Source organism: Thamnophis sirtalis, unplaced genomic scaffold (genome assembly GCF_051295495.1).
Source record: "Thamnophis sirtalis isolate CommonGarterSnake01/CBP01778 unplaced genomic scaffold, rThaSir2_p1.2 scaffold_11, whole genome shotgun sequence".
NCBI classification, from domain to species: Eukaryota; Metazoa; Chordata; class Lepidosauria; order Squamata; family Natricidae; genus Thamnophis; species Thamnophis sirtalis.
Genome location: NW_028261391.1, coordinates 65400577 through 65422276, shown reverse-complemented (window position 1 = coordinate 65422276; position 21700 = coordinate 65400577). Strand labels below are relative to the sequence as shown.

Here is a 21700-nt window from a genome sequence, read left to right as displayed (position 1 = left end):
AAACACAGAAAATCCACTAAAGCAGAAATGGGTGGCCTGGAGCAACAGTATAAAATTGCATGGGGTGGTCAAAACTCTTAAGACACACTTCATAAAAAGTATTTTTTTTTTTAATTTTCCTTCGCTTGTAGCTATTACCTGGAAAGAGAAGAAAGGAAAAAATGTGTCAGAAAGAGAAATAAAAGTTAACCTCACTCACTTTGCATTCTAGCTCCATCAACTAATTGCTTTTACTCTAGTAGCCATTAGCATTTGGCCCAGTGGTGAGTTTCAAAAATTGTTTGAACCTACTCTGTGGGTGTGGCCTCCTTTGTGGGAGTGGCTTGCCACCCATGTGACTGGATGGGAGTGGCTTGCCGCCCATGTGACCGGATATGAAGATGCCGACGACACTTGTCAGAACCACCTTAAATTACCTCACACACAGCATTGGCATGCATAAGAATAGGATGTCAACTTTTAAAAGGCATCTTTGGTTTGCGTTAAAACAACTTCAACACACGCAATGTTCTGATTGCACCACAAACGCAGTAGCCATCCTTACCTTTCACAGAGGCACTGAGTTTTATAAATAGGAGCATGATAGTGTAGAATCATCATATCCAAGGACCAGTGGTGGGTTTCAAAAAAGTTTGGAACCTCTTCTGTAGGGGTGGCCTGCTTTCCGGGTCCACTGGTGGAACCTCTTCTAACCGGTTCGGTAGATTTGACGAACCGGTTCTACCGAATGGGTGCGAACTGGTAGGAACCCACCTCTGATTTGGCCCATCAGTGCAGTATCTCTGCAGAATTGTGTCCCTCAACAGAATAAAATCTGGTTTTGCCAGCAATGAGGCATCGTGTCTCTCATGTTGGATTTCTTTCTTTTTTAAAAATGTCCAGGCATCGTCTGAGGAAAGTAGTCTTAATGAGATTGGAGCTGGTGTGGAGTAGGGAATTAATTTTTTCCTACCTTGTTTGTCCAGGAACATCTCTCTTAAGAAGGAGATATTATTTTATTACTTTGATTGATATCCCTTTTTTTTTTTTTTACCAAGGCGATCAACAAGCTACAACGTTAAAACAAAGCAATAAGCATAGTTAAAGCATATAAATATTAAAGTCAGTATTTGTATTTGTCAGGGAATTCATATGCTTATTTTGCTGTAAGTGAGCAGTTGACAATCCATTACTGGATGGGACTAGAGATGGGTTTTTTTTTAAAATACCTAAAATGGACAAGATATTGAAGGGGTTATTTTCTTCTATTCATTCATCTCAAGTAGTGAAGCTTTCTTGTCTCACCTATTATGAAAGGAATTACCTAAACAAAGTGAAAGAAATATCAGTTGGTATTTCATGAAAAAGAATGCCAAGGTTCAAGACCTCAAGACCTTGAAAACCTTATATAATACTTGAAATAAAAATTGTGTTTAACCTCATTTGCTTACCTTTTGGTGGATACCATTCTTTATAGCAGATAATTGAATTGTAGTTGTTTTATATAATGTAGGCACATCGCAAAGGTGTGAAATACTGTATCTATCGTGAATATAAATTGCTTGGGGGGTTTTCCTGGCTCTAAATCAAGGCCAGAGCACTTTGTGATGTTCTTGCTGTTGTTTCTCATTTTGCTTTGTGGTAAGCAATTAAAAAGTAAAAGGCGTTTGCTTGCTTGAAATATTGGAAGATTGGAAGTAGCCTTTTGTCTCTAGCCCATTGAAGGTCGTTACTTCTTAAACACCAGCTTCATTAGAGGTATCCCTTGGGGGCTATAAAGCAGCATTTCCACAGATTGCCAGAGCTAATTTAACAGACTGGTGGTTCTAAACAACAACAAAAAAATCAATAATTTTATTCTTGCAAGAGTATTGGATGGATTTTGCAGTCACTGTTACTAATAAAAAAATAAAGATACGGGAGCGTTGTATCAAACTATAACCCTGATGTTGTACTTTCCAAGCAATAGTTATCTTTTAACGAGTGTTTTTGCATTGCAGGTCGGTGAGTCAAACAAGGCCTTCCAGTTCATCTGAATCTAATCATGTTCATACCGCAACGTCCCTCAGTAAGAAACTAGACAAACAGCCACAAAATTCAACCACACCCAGGGTGGGTTTTACATAGTTGAACTAAACGTAAAGTCAAAGATTCCCTTGAGTCAAGCTCAGGTCCAAGAGTCCATATCGACATACGTATCTGTGTCGTTTTCTTATTATCAATAATTTGCCGTTGCCTTCTTCCAACCTTTGCACCTATGGTCTAAGGATATTTAATTAGATATCATTAAAACGATTGCAATGTTTTTCTCAATAGTTATTATTTGCAATATTTATGTATTATAAGCCTTTTCCAAGCTGCAGCACAAGTCAGAGAAACACAGTAATTACAAAAATGTCATTCCCCCGAAGAATTCAGAATGTAACAACCTGCCAATTAAAGAAATATCTTTGGCTAATGCACACTAACCATTGCAATTGTGCATATAACAGCATCTTACAGTACAGACAAGTGCAAATATATCCAGAATTTCTATTAAAAATAAGAAATTAACCTTGAAACTGCCAATCCTAATGTGTGCAAGGTGGGATAAATAGCAATAGCAATAGCAATAGTAGTTAGACGTATATACCGCTTCATAGGGCTTTCAGCCCTCTCTAAGCGGTTTACAGAGTCAGCATATTGCCCCCAACAACAATCCGGGTCCTCATTTCACCCACCTCGGAAGGATGGAAGGCTGAGTCAACCCTGAGCCGGTGAGATTTGAACAGCTGAATTGCAGAACTGCAGTCAGCTGAAGTAGCCTGCAGTGCTGCATTTAACCACTGCGCCACCTCGGCTTCTCAGCCTTCTAGTTAAACTAACATTCTAATTAAATAAAAGAAATTATACATCCATTTAAGGGGGCAAAAGAAAGAAAAACCTGCCCAGAGAACATAAGTCAAGAGGTTTGTAGTGGAATGTTAATAAATCAAGAGGTTTTTGGTATTAGGAAGTTGTTACCATTGATGGCAAACTGACAAAATGCCTATTGCAATTTAACGTAATTACACAAAGGGCGAGATTTGCCTTGCTACATAGTGATGGGCATTTGATCACTTGTTCCTCTTCTACTTCTTTTACTCTCGCCCTTTGTAAACACCGTATGAACCAGAAAACTTTAGCTGTGAGCATTTATTGTTTAAAACAGATTTTGGCTATTCTCAGGAGCCAATAAAAACCCCTCCTAGACACTGAATTCTGAGAAAAACACTTAGGGGTCCAGAATAGCCCGAATGTCATTGTTCTGGTTTGTCTAAGATGTCAGAAAAACCCTGCCAAGAGACGATTGCAATATTCTGTGCATGAAACAACTAAGGTATGTACCAATAGAGCAGTGGTGGATTTCAAAAACTTTTCAAACCTACTCTGTGGGTGTGGCCTCCTTTGTGGGAGTGGCTTGCCGGCCATGTGACCGGATGGGAGTGGCTTGCTGGCCATGTGTTTTCTTTCTTTCTCTCTCTCTCGCTCTCTCTCCTTCCTTTTGTCTCTGTCCCTTTTTCCTTTTTTTCTTTCATCTCTCTCTCTTTTTCTTTTTCTTTTTTTATTTATTTATTCTTCCTTTCTTTCTCTTTCTGTGTGTGTGTGTGTGTGTGTGTGTGTGTGTGTCAGTGGTGGGTTTCAAAAATTTTTGGACCCTCTTCTGTAGGTGTGGCCTGCTTTCCGGGTCCACTGGTGGAACCTCTTCTAACCGGCTCGGTAGATTTGACGAACCGGTTCTACCAAACTGGTGCGAACTGGTGGGAACCCACCTCTGCAATAGAGCCTCTGTCAAATAAAGAAAGCAAAACAGAAATTTGGTTAATGACTGAAATAAAACCAACGCAGCCAGATTGGAAAATGCATACTGGTTCCCATCTTTAGACGAAGATTTTAAGAGCTGAGACAAATAAATGCACTGCTTTCTGGATTGCAGCCAGTTCTGTTAGACAGAAATAATTCTTTTTAAACATCCAAGGATGAGTGTTTGAGTAAGCTGTTAATTGGTTGTTAGTTGACTTCAGGAAAAATAAAGAGGGCATATTAAAAAGGAAGAGCCGTTTAAACCAGCCCTGAAAGCAGTGACGTTTAACCATTAATTTGTATTTCTGAGGAGAAGCATATTGGCAGAATTCAGCCAAAATGATTTTAACGTTTATTTCAGTGGGGAAGATGATTTTCTTCATACCATTTTCTTTTTCCTTGGGTTCTTCTCATCTGCTTTTTCTTTAATTGCAATAAACTGAATTTTGAAATGCTTAAGTTTTAGTTGTGCCATACGCAGTGTACTTAAACTGCAATTGATTTGCATATTGTTTTTATGGTCTACAGAGAAACAACATACAACAATTGCTCCAGTATCAGAAAAGAGATATTGGCTACTTTGGGAAGGCCCAGGATGTATCGAAATGGAGCCCACCAGAGAGGATCCAGCCACATCTTTCTGAGCTCTCCAGCCAACAGTCTGTGTTTGGAAAGGGGCTGCCCACCAAGCCCCCTCTGAAATTTGACCTGGTAGGTTGCGTCCTGTCCCCCCCCCCCATTTCTACAGAACCTGCAAATTCCAGAGATCCAGAGTAAATTGAGATGTCTTGCTGTTGAATGGAGAATAAATAGCCCTTTCTAGTTCTTTTATTTCTATCTGTCTGCTGCAGTCAAGAAAACCCTGAACAGTTTCAATCTTGATCTCTTTGGGTATTTCTTTACTGGTTGATTTCATTCTGAATTGATACACTAAACAGAATTGATTCTAGTTCATCTAATCATTCCCAGTCACTCTCCACATGTAGTGGTGGGTTTCAAAAACTGTTCGAACCTACTCTGTGGGTGTGGCCTCTTTGGGGGAGTGGCTTGCCGCACATGTGACCGGATGGGAGTGGCTTGCCGCCCATGTCACCTGATATGAAGATGCTGACGACACTTGTCAGAACCACCTTAAAACAGCGTTAAAACAACTTCAACACATGCAATGTTCTGATTGCACCACAAACGCAGTAGTCATCCTTACCTTTCACAGAGGCACTGAGTTTTATAAATATGAGCATGATAGTGTAGAATAATCATATCCAAGGACCAGTGATGGGTTTCAAAAAAATTTGGAACCTCTTCTGTAGGTGTGGCCTGCTTTCCGGGTCCACTGGTGGAACCTCTTCTAACCAGTTCGGTAGATTTGACGAACCGGTTCTACCGAATAGGTGCGAACTGGTAGGGACCCACCTCTGTCCACATGTCTTCCTCCACTGCCATTGTTACAATATTTGTGACATGCTGTCAAGTAGCTGTTTAAATTCTAGAATTTAAATGTCTAGAATTAAACAACGCCAGGGCTGTCTTCCATCTTGGCTTCTTCGTGTGAGCTGCGGTCTCTCAGTGGTTAGAATGCAGTACTGCAGGCTACTTCTGCTGACTGCCAGCTGCCTGCAATTTGGCAGTTGAAATCTCACCAGGCTCAAGGTTGACTCAGTCTTCCATCCTTCCAAGGTGGGTAAAATGAGGACCCAGATTGTTGGGAGCAATATCAGTGGTGGGTTTCAAAAATTGTTCGAACCTACTCTGTGGGTGTGGCCCCCTTTGTGGGAGTGGCTTGCTGCCCATGTGACCGGATGGGAGTGGCTTGCCGCCCATGTGACCGGATATGAAGATGCCGACAACACTTGTCAGAACCACCTTAAATTACCTCACACACAGCACTGGCATGCATAAGAATATGATGTCAACTTGTTTTTCAAAAGGCATCTTTGGTTTGCGTCAAAACAACTTCAACACACGCAATGTTCTGATTGCACCACAAACGCAGTAGTCATCCTTACCTTTCACAGAGGCACTGAGTTTTATAAATATGAGCATGATAGTGTAGAATAATCATATCCAAGGACCAGTGGTGGGTTTCAAAAAATTTTGGAAGCTCTTCTGTAGGTGTGTCCTGCTTTCCGGGTCCACTGGTGGAACCTCTTCTAACCGGTTCGGTAGATTTGACGAACCGGTTCTACCGAATAGGTGCAAACTGGTAGGAACCCACCTCTGGGCAATATGCTGACTCTGTAAACCGCTTAGAGAGGGCTGTAAAGCACCGTAAAGTGGTATATAAATCTAAGGGCTATTGCTATTTCTATTCTTGCTCCAAGAAAAATCACTGGGCTTGTACGTGTCATTGTTAGATCTTGCAATGGTATTAATGTGGAGGTATTGGTGCCAGAGTTGTAAAACGGGAGGGCCATTGTTGAAGAGGAGCGGAAGCAGAGAAGTGATTCGAAGCAGAAAAACTGCGTTAGAGGGAATGTGAGTGCACTTTTTGGCACATCACTGGAAAAAAAAGCTTCACCTTCTTCTGGGTTTGCACCAGCTGCATGATCACAGAAAACATGTTTGAACTAAAGAGGCGCTAAAGAAGCAGTGACAAGGTACATTGATACTGTCACACTCTATTGATGCTTTCATAATTGAAACATAAAGAAACCGAAGCTTCTTTAAGGGAGTGCTGAAAGATGCAGTTAGCGTGCCAACAATCCTCTCCAAGGCACATTGCCGCTTTGGGTCAGAAGAACTGGATGCCACTCGTCTCTAAATAATGGATGTCTTATTTGAGTAGTTTTAGCAGAGATCCACAGATGAGATATTGCGTTCAGCCTATGCGCTCAGCTGATTCATCCTGGAAACCAGTGGGGTAGAGGCATCTGCAACGTTCTACAGTCATCAAAATGACACAAGCAGTGTCATATTGCATTGTAAGCTCTGCCCCTTTTAGACACATGAGACATCATAGTACTGTTGAAAGAAATGTCCTTCTGGGTTCGGCTCCAAGTGGGGAAAAAGACACTGGAGACATGGAGGCTGCTTGGAAAGATGGTTTATTGTTGGACAGGACCACATGGCTTGAGCCCTGAACAGAAAAGGTGATCACATGCTTCAATGTTGGTGGAGAAGAAGAGAAGGGCTGAGGGAGGGGCTTGCTAGGCTTTTTATACCCTGTTTAGTCCCACCTCTCTGTTTCCTGTTCCTGTGTAAGAAATGTATTCTGATTGGTTGTCAGACTCCCATGGAGCCATGCAGGGGCTACTCTCTAGGCTGTGATGAGTTCTCAGATGCCTTGTGGTCAGTTGAGTAAAGTTCCAACATTATCATGCCTTTACTCCCATCCCCCCCCTGGGGCTGCAGTGGAGAAGTCTTTATTATGTAAAGTGGGCTAGCCTGGCCCATTAACAGTGGGGATGGGCAGGAAGCTACAGGCAACTATTCTGTCTTTTAAAACATGTTTCTTTCTCCTCACATCCAGAGAAATATTCTGCCTTTTCAATATTTCCTAGGATATTTCATTTTTCTGGGAGAGGGCTGAGTGATAACTTCCCACAGTACATACACAATGGCAAATGGGAATTGACACAATATTCTCTTTGTCTCTCTGCAGACACTTCTGCACCATGAGCCACTAATATGCTTTTTAACTGAATTGGATTGATATTGTGGAAAATATACATGTGAAAACACATATTATGAATGTGTTAAAACACTCATTTCTGACAAGAAACAATAGCATCACAAGGCTTGACTACAACGGATGAAATGTCCATCTTGGAAGGAATCTGAAAATGAGCTGTCGTATGTAGTTCGCTCTGTCCAGAATTACGTATCTTAGGACATTGTCCAGTGTCCTAAGGTTTTGCCGGCTATACAATTATGGTTCCACCACAATACCGCAAAGCCTTTATCCGCGGAGACATAAGTGTGAGTGCTAATCCGCGCCATCCGAATCGCTGAAGCAAATGCGACCTTACCGCGCTGACATAAGGGCGGAGGGCAAATCTGCGCCTTCCGAAGCACTCAGCCTAACCTAACCCTAAACCTAAATCTAACCCTAACCCTAACCCTAACCCTACCCTAACCCTAAACCCAACCCTAAACCCAACCCTAAACCCAACCCTAAACCCAACCCTAAACCCAACCCTAAACCCAACCCTAAACCTAACCCTAAACCTAACCCTAACCCTAACCCTAACCCTAACCCTAACCCTAACCCTAACCCTAACCCTAATCCTAACCCTTACCTTAATTTAAATTGGCTTTCTGCCACTGTGCTGTTTTAAAACGCCCTTCTGTCGCCGCGCTGTTGTCGCGGCGGTGATGATGCGTGGTGATGACGTCGCGGCTTTAGCGACACGGTTTTATCACCGCTATTTTGACGAGCGCGGAATTGTCGTGCCACGATATATTATTTGGTTCTCAGATTGCAACTTTTTTAATTTGTTCAATTTGATTCGATCAGAGCTATTCTTTCCTGAGCCAACCATCCTTCCATCTGTTTTTTCCTTGGTGTTATTATTGCTCTTTTACTAGGATGGTAGCCTAACCACTTCGCATGTTCTGATCGCAGCTCCGTTGATTTGTTGAAAGCATTCGAGGGTACAGCCAGCCTCAAAACCCCAGCATAATTTTTGAGAGTTACAATAACATTTGAAACATTCAACCAATCCCACAGATTGACCACAATTGCATTTCATAAAAAACGATTAAAAGCAGAGTATGTTCCGTAACCTTGCTGGTTTTGTTTCATCTAAACGCTAGCTTGAAGAAATCTATAAAGTTTGATATTTCATTTGGAACATTTTGATAATTCTGAAGTTGCCACTGTTTAAACTTTTATCTCTTTATTTGGAGATCTTACAGCTGGGGGGGAAAAATGGCATCGATTCAGCCAGCTTTCACATTCCTTCAAAAATCAGTGCACAGTAGAATAACTTTTTGATGGAATCTGTTTAGTCAGACCACACAAACCTAGATTATTTTTTTGTAAAGAAGCATGAATTGAATAGTACATTATTCCATCTCCTGCTGTTTACAAACCTCCTGAATGTGGTGGTGTTAATTATGATACCACCTCATTATCTTTTGCAAGCACTGGGCTGGAACTGTATGATACAGCTGGCAGGTTGTTGTTTTTTCCCCAGCAATTGCGACAGTCTCTCTACTGAAATTACTTTGATCTTGTTTTTGTTCACTCGCTTCCCTAGTATTGTCTGAGCCAGACTATTAAAAAAAATGCCATTTCGCTTAGAGGGAAACTAGAGAATGGAATGGTTTCTTGCAGAGGATTTTCCCTCTTCATAATTTATCTTTAGCATTATTTGCCTGATTTGTGTTTCTATTCGTATTAAGGCAGTACGAAGTGTTTATGTGGGTAGATAAACCCACATAGGGAGGCACTTCGAATGGTCACTCATGCCCTCGTCACCTCCAAGCTCGATTACTGTAATGCGCTTTACATGGGGCTGCCCTTGAAAAGTGTTTGGAGACTACAGTTCGTGGCATGACAAAACTGCGAAGCCCTTATCCACGGAGACATAAGCGCGTCGCTAAAGCCGCGACGTCATCACCGCCGCAACAACAGCGTGGCAACAGAAGGGCGCTTTAAAACGGCGCCGCGGCAGAAAGCCGATTTCAATTAAGGTAAGGGTTAGGATTAGGTTTAGGGATTTGTTTTAGAGTTAGGTTTAGGGTTATGTTTAGGGTTAGGTTTAGGGTTAGGTTTAGGGTTATGTTTAGGGTTATGTTTAGGGTTAGGTTTAGGGTTAGGTTTAGGGTTATATTTAGGGATTTGTTTTAGGGTTAGGTTTAGGGTTATGTTTAGGGTTATGTTTAGGGTTAGGTTTAGAGTTAGATTTAGGGTTAGGTTTAGGGTACTGAGTGCTTGGGAATGCGCGGATTTGCCCTCCGTGATTATGTCATCGCGGTAGGTTCGCGTTTTTCCTTAGCGCTTCAAATGGCGTGAATTATTCTTCGCGCTTATGTCTCCGCGGATAAGGGCTTTCCGGATTTGTGGTGGAACCCTACAGTTAGTCCAGAACGCAGCCGCGCGAGCAATTATGGGTGTACCTAGATACACGCATATTACACCTATCCTCCGCGAGCTGCACTGGCTACCAATCGGTCTCCGCACACACTTCAAGGTGCTGGTCATCACCTTTAAAGCCGTACATGGCCTAGGACCTGGATATCTGGGAGACCACCTCCTGCTGCATACCTCCCAACGGCCGATAAGAACTCACAGACTGGGCCTTCTCCGGGTGCCGTCGACCGGACAATGCCGGCTGGTGGCTCCTCGGAGGAGGGCCTTCTCTGTAGCTGCTCCGACCCTGTGGAACGACCTACCCGTAGAGATCTGGACCCTCCCCACTTTCTCGGCCTTCCGAAAAGCCACTAAAACCTGGCTATTCCAGCAGGCCTGGGGCTGTTGACTTCAGGAATGAGGTCCAGCCCCACCCAGATTGAGTGTATGGTGCGTCGTTTTTAAATTGTTTCTTTTTAAATTGTTCTTTATTTTAACTCCTATATTAACTTTTTCTGTAAGCCGCCCGGAGTCCTACGGGATTGGGCGGCATATAAATCTATTAAAAGTTAAAGTTACATATTGAATTGAATTGAATTGAATTTATTATATTTCTATGCCGCCCTTTTCCCAGAAGGGACTCAGGGCAGCTCACAACCCAAGTCAGGGGGGGGAGGGATAGGGGATACAAATAGGGGGGGAAAAAGACATAGACAAACAATACCACAATTTTAAAAACAACTCAACAGACACACCATTCGAGCGGGGACAGGAACTCATCAGCCCCAGGCCTGTCGGAACAGCCAGGTTTTAAGGGCTTTGCGGAAAGCCTGGAGGGTGGTGAGGGTCCGAATCTCCACGGGGAGCTCGTTCCAGAGGGCCGGAGCAGCCACAGAGAAGGCCCTCCTCTGGGTGGTCGCCAGTTGGCATTGGCCAGTGGATGGAATTCGGAGGAGGCCTAATCTGTGGGATCTAATCGGTCTATTGGAGGTAATTGGCAGCAGGCGGTCTCTCAAGTACCCAGGTCCAATACCATGAAGGGCTTTATAAGTGACGACTAGCGCCTTGAAGCGTATCCGAAGACCAATAGGCAGCCAGTGCAGCTCGCGGAGGATAGGTGTAACGTGGGTGTACTGAGGTGCACCCACGATCGCTCGCGCGGCTGCATTCTGGACAAGCTGAAGTCTCCGAATGCTCTTCAAGGGCTGCCCCATGTAGAGCACATTGCAGTAGTATGAGCTAACCTTTGCTTTTTGAGTCAACTAGTCAGGACTAGCTCCTGCTATGGATGGGCTTAATGTCCTTAATGATTACAGCAGTTTGACCTAACCACCAGCTGTCCCTGAAACTTGGTAATAAGCAAACAAACAAATAAAACTTTAGGTCAGTTAATTATGTGATTATGTTACTTCACTGATTTGCAAGGTCTGGTTTTTTACCCATACAGTACAAGCGCACTGTTAGTTGTTATCTTGGCCTACAAACTTTGTATTATTCCGAATCATTTCTTCCATCTTAAGCCTGCTTTTGACTGGATCTAGCAAAACTCAGCTTTAGAATTAAGAATAAGTTGCCACAGATATGTGCTAGCATGATGTACAATTTACTCTGGAGTGTTCCCCCCCCCCCAATAATGTAATGCGGTCTGATCCTGGAGCCTTAACCTACATCTGTTTACTGAAGACACAGAAGAACATCACCAAAAGGCAGTTGATCAGGTCCTTGTCTTAAAAATAAGCCTAAATTAGATTACTGTAATTTGCTCTGCTTGGAGATGCACATGAAAACCACCCAGAACAGAGGTGGGTTCCTACCAGTTCGCAGCTATTCGGTAGAACCGGTTCGTCAAATCTACCGAACCGGTTAGAAGAGGTTCCACCAGTGGACCCGGAAAGCAGGCCACACCTACAGAAGAGGTTCCAACATTTTTTGAAACCCACCACTGGTCCTTGGATATGATTATTCTACACTATCATGCTCATATTTATAAAACTCAGTGCCTCTGTGAAAGGTAAGGATGACTACTGCGTTTGTGGTACAATCAGAACATTGCGTGTGTTGAAGTTGTTTTAACGCAAACCAAAGATGCCTTTTAAAAAGCAAGTTTATATCCTATTCTTATGCATGCCAGTGCTGTGTGTGGGGTAATTTAAGGTGGTTCTGACAAGTGTCGTCGGCATCTTCATATCCGGTCACATGGGAGGCAAGCCACTCCCATCCGGTCACATGGGCGGCAAGCCACTCCCACAAAGGAGGCCACACCCACAGAGTAGGTTCGAACAATTTTTGAAACCTATCACTGACCCAGAAGCTTGAGCTGGCCTGGTGCACAGAGGCATGCTTGCTTAGTGATGAGCCATAACACAGCCATATCGTATCTCTATTGTAGGTGTTGCATTACCAAGTGTAGACCTTTGCATTTAATTCACTATAAGAGTATATATGGTTTGGGGTCTGGGAGCATTTTAGGGACCACTTTCCTGATTAGTTTCTCTTTGTCTTACGTAGACAATTAGAGAGAGTTAAGTGTCCCCAGATAAGAGGAGGTACAGGATGAGGGAGCGTGATGGCATCTCCCAAACTTTGGAATAGCTTCCTTCTGAAACACCATCCATTGTTTTCCAGATGCATGTGAAGGATCTCTTCTACAGAGAGTTTGGAAATTTATGTAAACTATGACACAATTTTGAGCAACTTTAACTTTTACTTGCTATTGTAATTAACTTTACTCTAATTTTGCATTCTGTTTTCACTATGTAAATTCTGTAAGTGCCTAGAATCTGGATGGTTTCAGTCAAATAAAATTCATAAGCACAAGCAAATACCACATGAAGACTATAGTGTAGAATTTTTAATAGTATGACTTTCCCCATTTATCTAATTTAGCTATTGCCCATTTCACTCTCAGATAATATCCTATCTGTCTGCCCCATCTCTGATATATAGCATAATTATAGATGTTAGTTGATTGAAGAATAAAGCTAACTTACTTCTTACTTTATTGGATTTATAAGACCTTCTTTTATTTTGTAAAACTGAATTTGCACACATAATGGTCCTTCCTCCTATTTTCCTTACAATAAAAAAAAGTGAAGTGAGTAAGAGCGAAAGGCCAATGAGTCATCTAGTAGGTTTCCATGCCTAAGGGAGAATAAGTTTGTTTGATAAATTATAAATAAATAAATGGTAAAATGCTGTTATAATTTCATCCTCTGCAAGAAAATTGCTAAAGGTATTGAATAACATTGTTGTGCCTCACAAACAAGCATATCTCTAGATAAGAGTCCAATTTTTGCAGTTGTATTCTGAGATTGTTTTTTGCCATTTTCAGAAACTGTGTGCTTACTAAAAATGAACAAATTACAGTGAAGTAAAAAAATATATATATTGGAGCCACCATTTCTTTCCTGACAAAACACACAGTGTATATTTAAAGTGTCTGTTGTGCTCTAGAAGCTATAAAAAAGACAACCATGATTTATAATATAATAAACATTTTACTAATATTTCTTCTCCATGTATCTGTCAGAAGACATGGCATAGAAGCTGATATTTTTTTTCTGTTATAAAAGCCAGCCATTTTAAAAGTCCATTACAGATGCAATTTTAATAGCAGCCTTTTCTGTTAAAGGATATACAGGTGAAACTCTAAAAATTAGAATATCGTGCAAAAGTTCATTTATTTCAGTAATGCAACTTAAAAGGTGAAACTAATATATGAGATAGACTCATTGCATGCAAAGCAAGATAGTTCAAGCCGTGATTTGTCATAATTGTGATGATTATGGCTTACAGCTCATGAAAACCCCAAATCCACAATCTCAGAAAATCAGAATATTGTGAAAAGGTGCAATATTCTAGGCTCAAAATGCCCCACCCTAATCAGTTAATTAAGCCATAACACCTGCAAAAGGTTCCTGAGCCTTTAAATGGTCTCTCAGTCTGGTTCAGTAGGAATCACAATCATGGGAAAGATTGCTGACCTGACACTTGTGCAGAAAACCATCATTGACACCTCCATAAGGAGGGAAAGCCTCAAAAGGTAATTGCAAAAGAAGTTGGATGTTCCCAAAGTGCTGTATCAAAGCACATTAATAGAAAGTTACGTGGAAGGGAAAAGTGTGGAAGAAAAAGTTGCACAAGCAGCAGGGATGACCGCAGCCTGGAGAGGATTGTCAGGAAAAGGCCATTCAAAAGTGTTGGGGACTTTCACAAGGAGTGGACTGAGGCTGGAGTCAGTGCATCAAGAGCCATCACACACAGACAGATCCTGGACATGGGCTTCAAATATCGTATTCCTCTTGTCAAGCCGCTCCTGAACAACAAATGTCAGAAGCGTCTTACCTGGGCTAAAAAAACCCAGACCTGGTCAATGTTGCTCAGTGGTCCAAAGTCCTCTTTTCTGATGAGAGCAACTTTTGCATCTCATTCGGAAACCAAGGACCCAGAGTATGGAGGAAGAATGGAGAGGCACACACTGCAAGATGCTTGAAGTCCACTGTGAAGTTTCCACAGTCTGTGTTGATTTGGGGAGCCATGTCATCTGCTGGTGTTGGTCCACTGTGCTTCATTAAGTCCAGGGTCAATGCAGCCATCTACCAAGAGATTTTGGAGCACTTCATGCTTCCTTCTGCAGACGAGCTTTACGGGGATGCTGACTTCATTTTCCAGCAGGACATGGCACCTGCCCACACTGCCAAAAGCACCAAAACCTGGTTCAATGACTATGGGATTACTGTGCTTGATTGGCTAGCAAACTCGCCTGACCTGAACCCCATAGAGAATCTATGGGGCATTGCCAAGAGAAAGATGAGAGACATGAGATCAAACAATGCAGAAGAGCTGAAGGTTGCTATTGAAGCATCCTGGTTTTCCATAAAACCTCAGCAGTGCCACAGGCTGATAGCTTCCATGCCACGCCGTATTGAGGCAGTAATTGCTGCAAAAGGAGCCCAAACGAAGTACTGAGTACATATGCATGCTTATACTTTTCAGAGTCCGATATTGTTCTATGTACAATCCTTGTTTTATTGATTGCATGTAATATTCTAATTTTCTGAGATGGTGGATTTGGGGTTTTCACGAGCTGTAAGCCATAATCATCACAATTATGACAAATCACAGCTTGAACTATCTTGCTTTGCATGTAATGAGTCTTATCGCATATATTAGTTTCACCTTTTAAGTTGCATTACTGAAATAAATGAACTTTTGCACGATATTCTAATTTTTCGAGTTTCACCTGTAGATTTTTCGAGTTTCACCTGTTTATTGCAGAGTGTAACTATTAAGAAAACACTTCAATTAACCCAGCGCTATGGCAAGAACGGCTGGATATAAATCAAAATAACAAAAACAGCAATGTGTTCGATATTTTTATTCATTCTTGAATCTAGATGTATCACCAAGTTTACAATTCACAAAGCCAGGCTTCTATTTAACTTTACATTTTATCTGAAGTTATGCCTTAGCTCTGGCACCTGCTAATTGTTCTATATTGATAAAATGCTTATTGGTTCTTGCATCCTTTTGGGGAATATGAGAATTGATAAGAATTTGGGTTCCATTTTCAAGACAGTTAATAGGAAAAGGGCCATGGTATAACTGACAGGATAACGTTTAGCAGGCCGCCTGGCAGAAAAGTGATATTAAATTGCTATAATTTGGAAATGTCCCAATGACAGATGTACACAATGATCTTCTCGTGTTTCCGCTCTTGGCGCATTTGTCATGTTCTCTTTTTGAAATAAAGAACAGATTTATGTAGGTAAAGCATTTTAAAAGATTTGATAGATAGCTTTGAATGCTAAAAAAAAAAGAAAAGAAAAAAGGCATGCATTTTTGCCAAAGAGTTTTGCCAGCTCTTTCATAGCTCCCCTGAATACTTTCCAAGAAGTCCTTCCGGATGGTATTTTTTCTTAATGTTTTTATTATTATTATTTACTAGAAATAGAAATCATGGAAATTCATATAATGCAAATGTTTGTTTCAACAAAAGCATGTTATGAGGGATGGGCAGGATGAAGAATAATAGAAACATTAAAATCTAAATCAAAAGGAGCTTCAGTTTTTTGGCTGAACTATCACAAACTGTAACTACACAATTGTGAAGAATTGTTTAGCGAGATTCTTTATAATACCCTTCATAATAAACAATGTTTTTGGTGCTTTATCATTGACTGCATTGTACATGGATAAAATCTATTAAAAGAAATGTTTGTGTAAATCAGTGAATTGCAACAATATTGTGATTTTGTTCCCACGTTGCAGGAATCTTGCAAACCAAGTCCTCCTCAGAAGCCTTTGCCTGCTAATCCTCAGAAGAACAAAGCTGTGCAGATTAAACCTAGTTCTAGGACAATGTTTGAGCTTCCAAAACCTATGCCTCAAATTGCTCCTGTCAGGTTAGTTTGGTTATCTCTTATTCTGTTTCACACTGAACTCTTAATGGAAGCCATCCAAGTAAGATTTTATGAGCACTTTGATGCACAAAGCGGTTTAATTTTGCAATAAACACGTCACGTGAAAAATCAACTTCAGTATAAACCGAGCCATCACAGACTGGCACTATGCAGTATTAAAAAACTTCCTTTTCTCTGCCCTGAATCTTGACTATTTAATTTAGCAGGTTTTAATACTGTGAAAAAACTATTTCTTGTCTCATTCCCCAAATCATAATTTTAACACTTTTAACATAAGTATAATCTTTATTGTCATTGTACTTAAATACAACGAAATTGGTTCATGTAGGCTAAAGAGATAAAACTGTCTCAACTCTTCATTGGTCTAGAGATGTATGTATGTATGTATGTATGTATGTATGTATGTATGTATGTATCAGGGGTGGGTTTCTCGCCCCGTTCCAACCGGTTCGGTTGGAACGGAGCCGGCGGCGTCCTCGTGCACGCACGCGGTGCACACATGCGTACTAGCGTCTGTGTGATGCTCCAGCTGCTCCTGGAGGATCGCGCAGGCGCTGTATGCGTCCTGCGCATGCGTGGAAGCGCAGAACTCATCAAAACGAGGTAAGGACCGCGGGCGGGCAGGTGGGCCCTTCGCCGTTCCCGGAAGTTACTTACTTCCGGGTTCGCCGACCAACCGGTTCACAGGGACCGCCGCAAACTGGTTGAAACCCACCCCTGGTATGTATGTATGTATATGCATGTGTATATGTGTGTGTATGTGTGTTGTATTTGTCCTGATAAATAAAGGGGGACTAGTATAGATCTATTTTAAGCTATTTAGTTCTCATCAGCTAGCCATACCCTTACTGGGATTCGAACCTGGGCTGTATTACATATTAGGCAGATGTTTTAACCACTAAGCCACAAGGTTCTCCTCCTTTATCAGCTGAGCCAGGGAAATAGGTATGTATTTAGTATCACAACCCCTGGTATGCCCAAATATGGGAGGAAGCCTACTGTTTCCTTTCTCTGTCTATCGGCTCGTCACAAGAGACCATCCAGACAGAAACCCAATAATATATATATGTGTGTGTGTGTATTATAATTCATGTAAATTTTAAAAGTAAAATATAATTGAAAGACATTAGAAATGAAAGACATCACACCCAAAATTCTATCAAAGAGATCTTTTAAGCAATTTCTATAATGGGTGGGGAGGAAACCTATCTAAGTGCAATTATTCCAAAGGGTCACCAACAAACAATACCTCCTGCTCTGTAGTTGCCACCCTCACCTCCCCACAGTGCGAAAACCGCAAGCTGCTTCTCCCAGATCGTTTTGGTCAGGCTGATTCTAGCTGAAGATTGTGAAGATAATCTGCTACCGAGCTCAAGACCCTATAGGTTAAAAGCAACAGTTTAAATTGCATTCAGAAGCTGATTGGTAATCAGTGCAAGAACTGTAGTACAGTGCAATGTGGTCCTGCCAGATATTCTGGGCCATTTTAAAGTAACCCAACTAGGACCTATGAAGATAATCCAAATGAGTCTCTTGTTCTGGCTTCAGCTGCACACATGCACGCACACACACACACACACACATCTGCGGCCTCCTGAAATTACATTTGACATTACAGATGGTTGGGCTTCAAAAAAAGTGGTCCAATTTATCTACGTGACCTGAAACTATTGCATGCCTATCCCTATAAGTAGCAATTGTTTGATTTATTTAATAAGTAAATGTCTTAGTAATTCCCAATTTTCACGTATTTATTTTGTCCTTTTTCTCCCTTAACAGGCCTGCACCAAAACCTCCACTTCATGTGCCTAGGCCCTGCAATGCTGCCTATATGAAATGAAATGGTGGGGAGGGATGAACACCATCTTTATTCTGAAAAAATAGAAGTTTGCACTATTTTTCAGCTGGAAATTAATATTTTTATATCAACCCAATCGAATGTTTAATGTTCTGCATCCCATTGTTTTAAGAACTCTGAGCTACTGCCTTTGGTGCTATAGTGTGTGAAGGTGGTTTGCGTCCTCGCTCAGGTACTAATAAATTATTAATTTATACTGATATTTATTACAGTGCAGAGCACTGTAGTAAATATTATTTCATCATAATCAAGTTTTCCTAGGATGGAAGCCATTTTTATGATGTTGAAGCAGTCTTGAACCACCCTTCATTTTAAATTTCACAGCAGGCTATACACCACCTCTCAAGTGTTCGTTGTTCCTTTTAGATCTATTCTATGCAGGATGCTGACTAGGACTGAAATAAAATTGCTGAGCTGAAGGGACCAATGAAAGTTCAAATACAGTTATATCTTTTGTTGTTTGCCAAAATCTGGAGGCAAAATTTAATTTGGGGGGGGGGGGTACAATTTACTGGAAGAGGAAGTAAACAACTGCCAGTGCTGTTCCTATTTGATATTCCATTAGAAAGATGGAAAGATACTATTTACAAAAATCAAGAGATACTGTGAGATTTTTCTCGTAATTTGAAAGCTTATAGTAAGCAAAGGCAACCAAAAATTCACTGTGATTACGCATGTATCAAATGGACATCCAATCTACCTCTAGTGAACTCTGCATATGCAACATAACCATTTTTGGAGAAAATAATACAAAATGTGATTTGTGCAAAACTCATCTCCATCATCATGGTACATATCCACGTTAAATATACACTGAATTATCTCTTGAGGCTTAAATACCAAAAATCAGCAGTTTTATCCAGTACCCAGAATCCATTTTCAAGTGTAACAGAGTCTCAGGATTATTTCTTATTAAGTATTTATTTCAGTTCTACATTAGTCACCTGTTCCAGAATTACAATGGGTTAGAGAAATCTTCAGATAAATTGTACTAACACAAGTAATTTCTTCTTTGTAATACACAAAAATAGTTAGCCATAACTGTATATCCTAACTCACTGTACTGTAATGTTAAACGCCTGTTTTCCAAGAGTGTATAGATTTTCAAATAGCTTTTACAGTACTGTAATATTGAAGACCATTTTAATTAGAAATGGTGTGAAATTTCTATCGTAATGCATTTTTCAAACTTTTCAATCTTCTCAGTGTATCTGTATGTGTACAAGTATACATATATAAACATCTGCATGCACACAACGCCCGTGAGGCTCACACTTTGATGACTGGTTTCCACCAATACAGCACAAGGTGCTTGTCCTTTTCTTACTCTGTGGTGCAACAGACCACATAGCCACAAAACTTAGAGACAGCTTTATAGTTCCGTAACACCCAGTTCAGATGCGTACTTACCATTTATACGATGTTTTCATGTGCAGAATAACAAGTAACTCAGCATGGGAGAGAAGTTTTACTTTTTAAAAATGTATTACTGTAGCAGTCATATTTCAAAAACATGTTTCTTACAAATAGCTGTGTAACAAAAATGTATTGTTTCATACTAAAAGGGGAAAAAAATCAATCCAGTAAAATGTTTTGTGAAAACCCATTGAAGTTGGTTTGAGTACAGTGTTTAGCATTTACAAAGACTAGATTCCTATAGAGGTACTGTTTTGAGTTAAGCTACCATATTTAGATTGAAAAGCAGCAGACAGCTAGATGGCAACAAAGAGACAGTCAACTCGTTGTTGTTGTTGCAGTAACACAATGGTAATAAGACACGTGACTCTGCCGTGACATCACTTTTAACTCTTCACCTCCATATGTCCACTGATTTTATAAAAATAATGTAATCTGTTTTTATATCAGGCTGTTGCCTGCCAAGAAATTTGAAGAATTCAACACTTAGATTTCTGAGAGAGAAGTCAGTCATTTCCAATTTGCCTGCCTAAAAATTATTGAATTTCCCATGCCTCTCTATATAAATGTGAGCTCTTTTATCTGGCGTCTCTTTACAGTCAAAAAGTCTGTACCATTTATTTTCTCCCCTGCTAACTAGCCAAACAGCAATTCAAGGCTTATTTCATTAGCAGCATGAATTACTGACCTACCATCTAAAGGATAACAGCAGCTGGGAAGCCTAAGATAAATGTATTTGTCCTTGGGTTTAGGCAAGTTTATAAAAAATAACTGCATTTTTTTATTGACAGCTACATTTATTTTTTCCTTTCTCTTAAAAATACTTAACCAATTGAATTCCTATATTTTACATCTTTCCTCTTATTATAAATTGACCAATAATATCATCTGTTAATACATAAAACTACTTCCAGTTCTCAGATCTTTGGGCCATTCCAGTTGTATATGCAATATACTATTTACCAAAGTCACTAATCTTTGCTTCCTAATAGAGAGAACGAGCACCAAATGATTTTCATTTCTTTTTTGGTGCATAATTTAACTTTTCCAATTATTATGCTCTGTATCTAGGCAACAAGAGCAGTAAAGCCTATGAAGAAACCAGGTAAAAATATCCATATCTCAGAATAAAGCGAAATGGGATTATCTAGAAAACAATTTGCTTTATAAACCTTGCATATGTTACAATGTAATAATTGATATTTTAATTTATAAGGCATTTGGAAAATATTAATGTCATATTTATGCTAAGTAGGAAGAGTTATTGATGACTGTAGAATTGTTTTTTAAAATGAGATTTGGCAAGTGCTATTAAGATTCTTTGTTATCTTCTGCCTCTTAAATCGTTATAGGTTTTCTGAGAGTTGACCCTCCGTTCTCCATGAAAATTAATTGCATTTGACTATCACTCAAAATAAATTTGTAATTGCTTATTAAAAAGATGGCATTTATTTCATCCAGCAAGAATCCCAGGAAGAGACTGCCTATAAAAAATATTAAACTATGTAAGATTTATTCTTTCTTTGGTGTTGTTTTAATTCCCCATCATTTTTCCCTCTCTGTTTATGAAAAAAATGGAAGCAAAACTATTTAAGAGATATTCAGTTAGAAGACACTATACATTCTTAGTGCCCCAATCTAACAGGCGTTGTAGACCTGTGGTTGTATACTGGATGAGAAATAATTCTGTATTGGTTAACAGTTAATATTAGGCCTCACTTGTGCAATGTGCATAATTTACATTAGGCAGGGGTCAAATGCATATCACAACCAAAAACAGCAGATGATCCAGTCAATTGGCTCTTATCTAGCATTATATGTGAAAAGAAACACAGTTCTATGCGTCTGTTACTAAGTACATTATTCTTTGTCACAAAAGGACGTGTCAATAAAAGTATTAGTAAACTTAAGAGCATCTTTTTCGTAATTACAACAAAGCATATCAATCATTTTAACTTTACAGCTAGAGTTGTAACATTGCTATTCCCTGAAACCAGGTCTTCCTTCTTCGTTTCTCAATAGGGTATTTGTAGACATCATCGTGACCAAGTAGGTACCTAACCCAGTGTTTTTCAACCACTGTGCCGTGGCACACTAGTGTGCCGTGACATAGTGTAAGGTGTGCCGTGGGAAAAACACTTTATATATAGTCAATATAGGCACAGAGTTAAATTTTTTTAACATTTT

General features: G+C 40.3%; 1 protein-coding gene across 1 annotated transcript in view; it reads left to right on the top strand.

Annotated features, from left to right (window-relative positions):
- The window catches only part of ADAM12 (ADAM metallopeptidase domain 12), a 319094-nt gene extending 298097 nt beyond the window's left edge, over positions 1–20997 (top strand). Inside the window, exons 20-23 of the mRNA XM_087725973.1 lie at positions 1980–2091; positions 4330–4512; positions 16088–16221; positions 18019–20997. Coding sequence (XP_087582099.1) covers positions 1980–2091; positions 4330–4512; positions 16088–16221; positions 18019–18079 — 490 coding nt within the window. The 3' untranslated portion in view covers positions 18080–20997. The remainder of the gene's footprint in view (positions 1–1979; positions 2092–4329; positions 4513–16087; positions 16222–18018) is intronic.
- Positions 20998–21700: the final 703 nt, after the last annotated feature.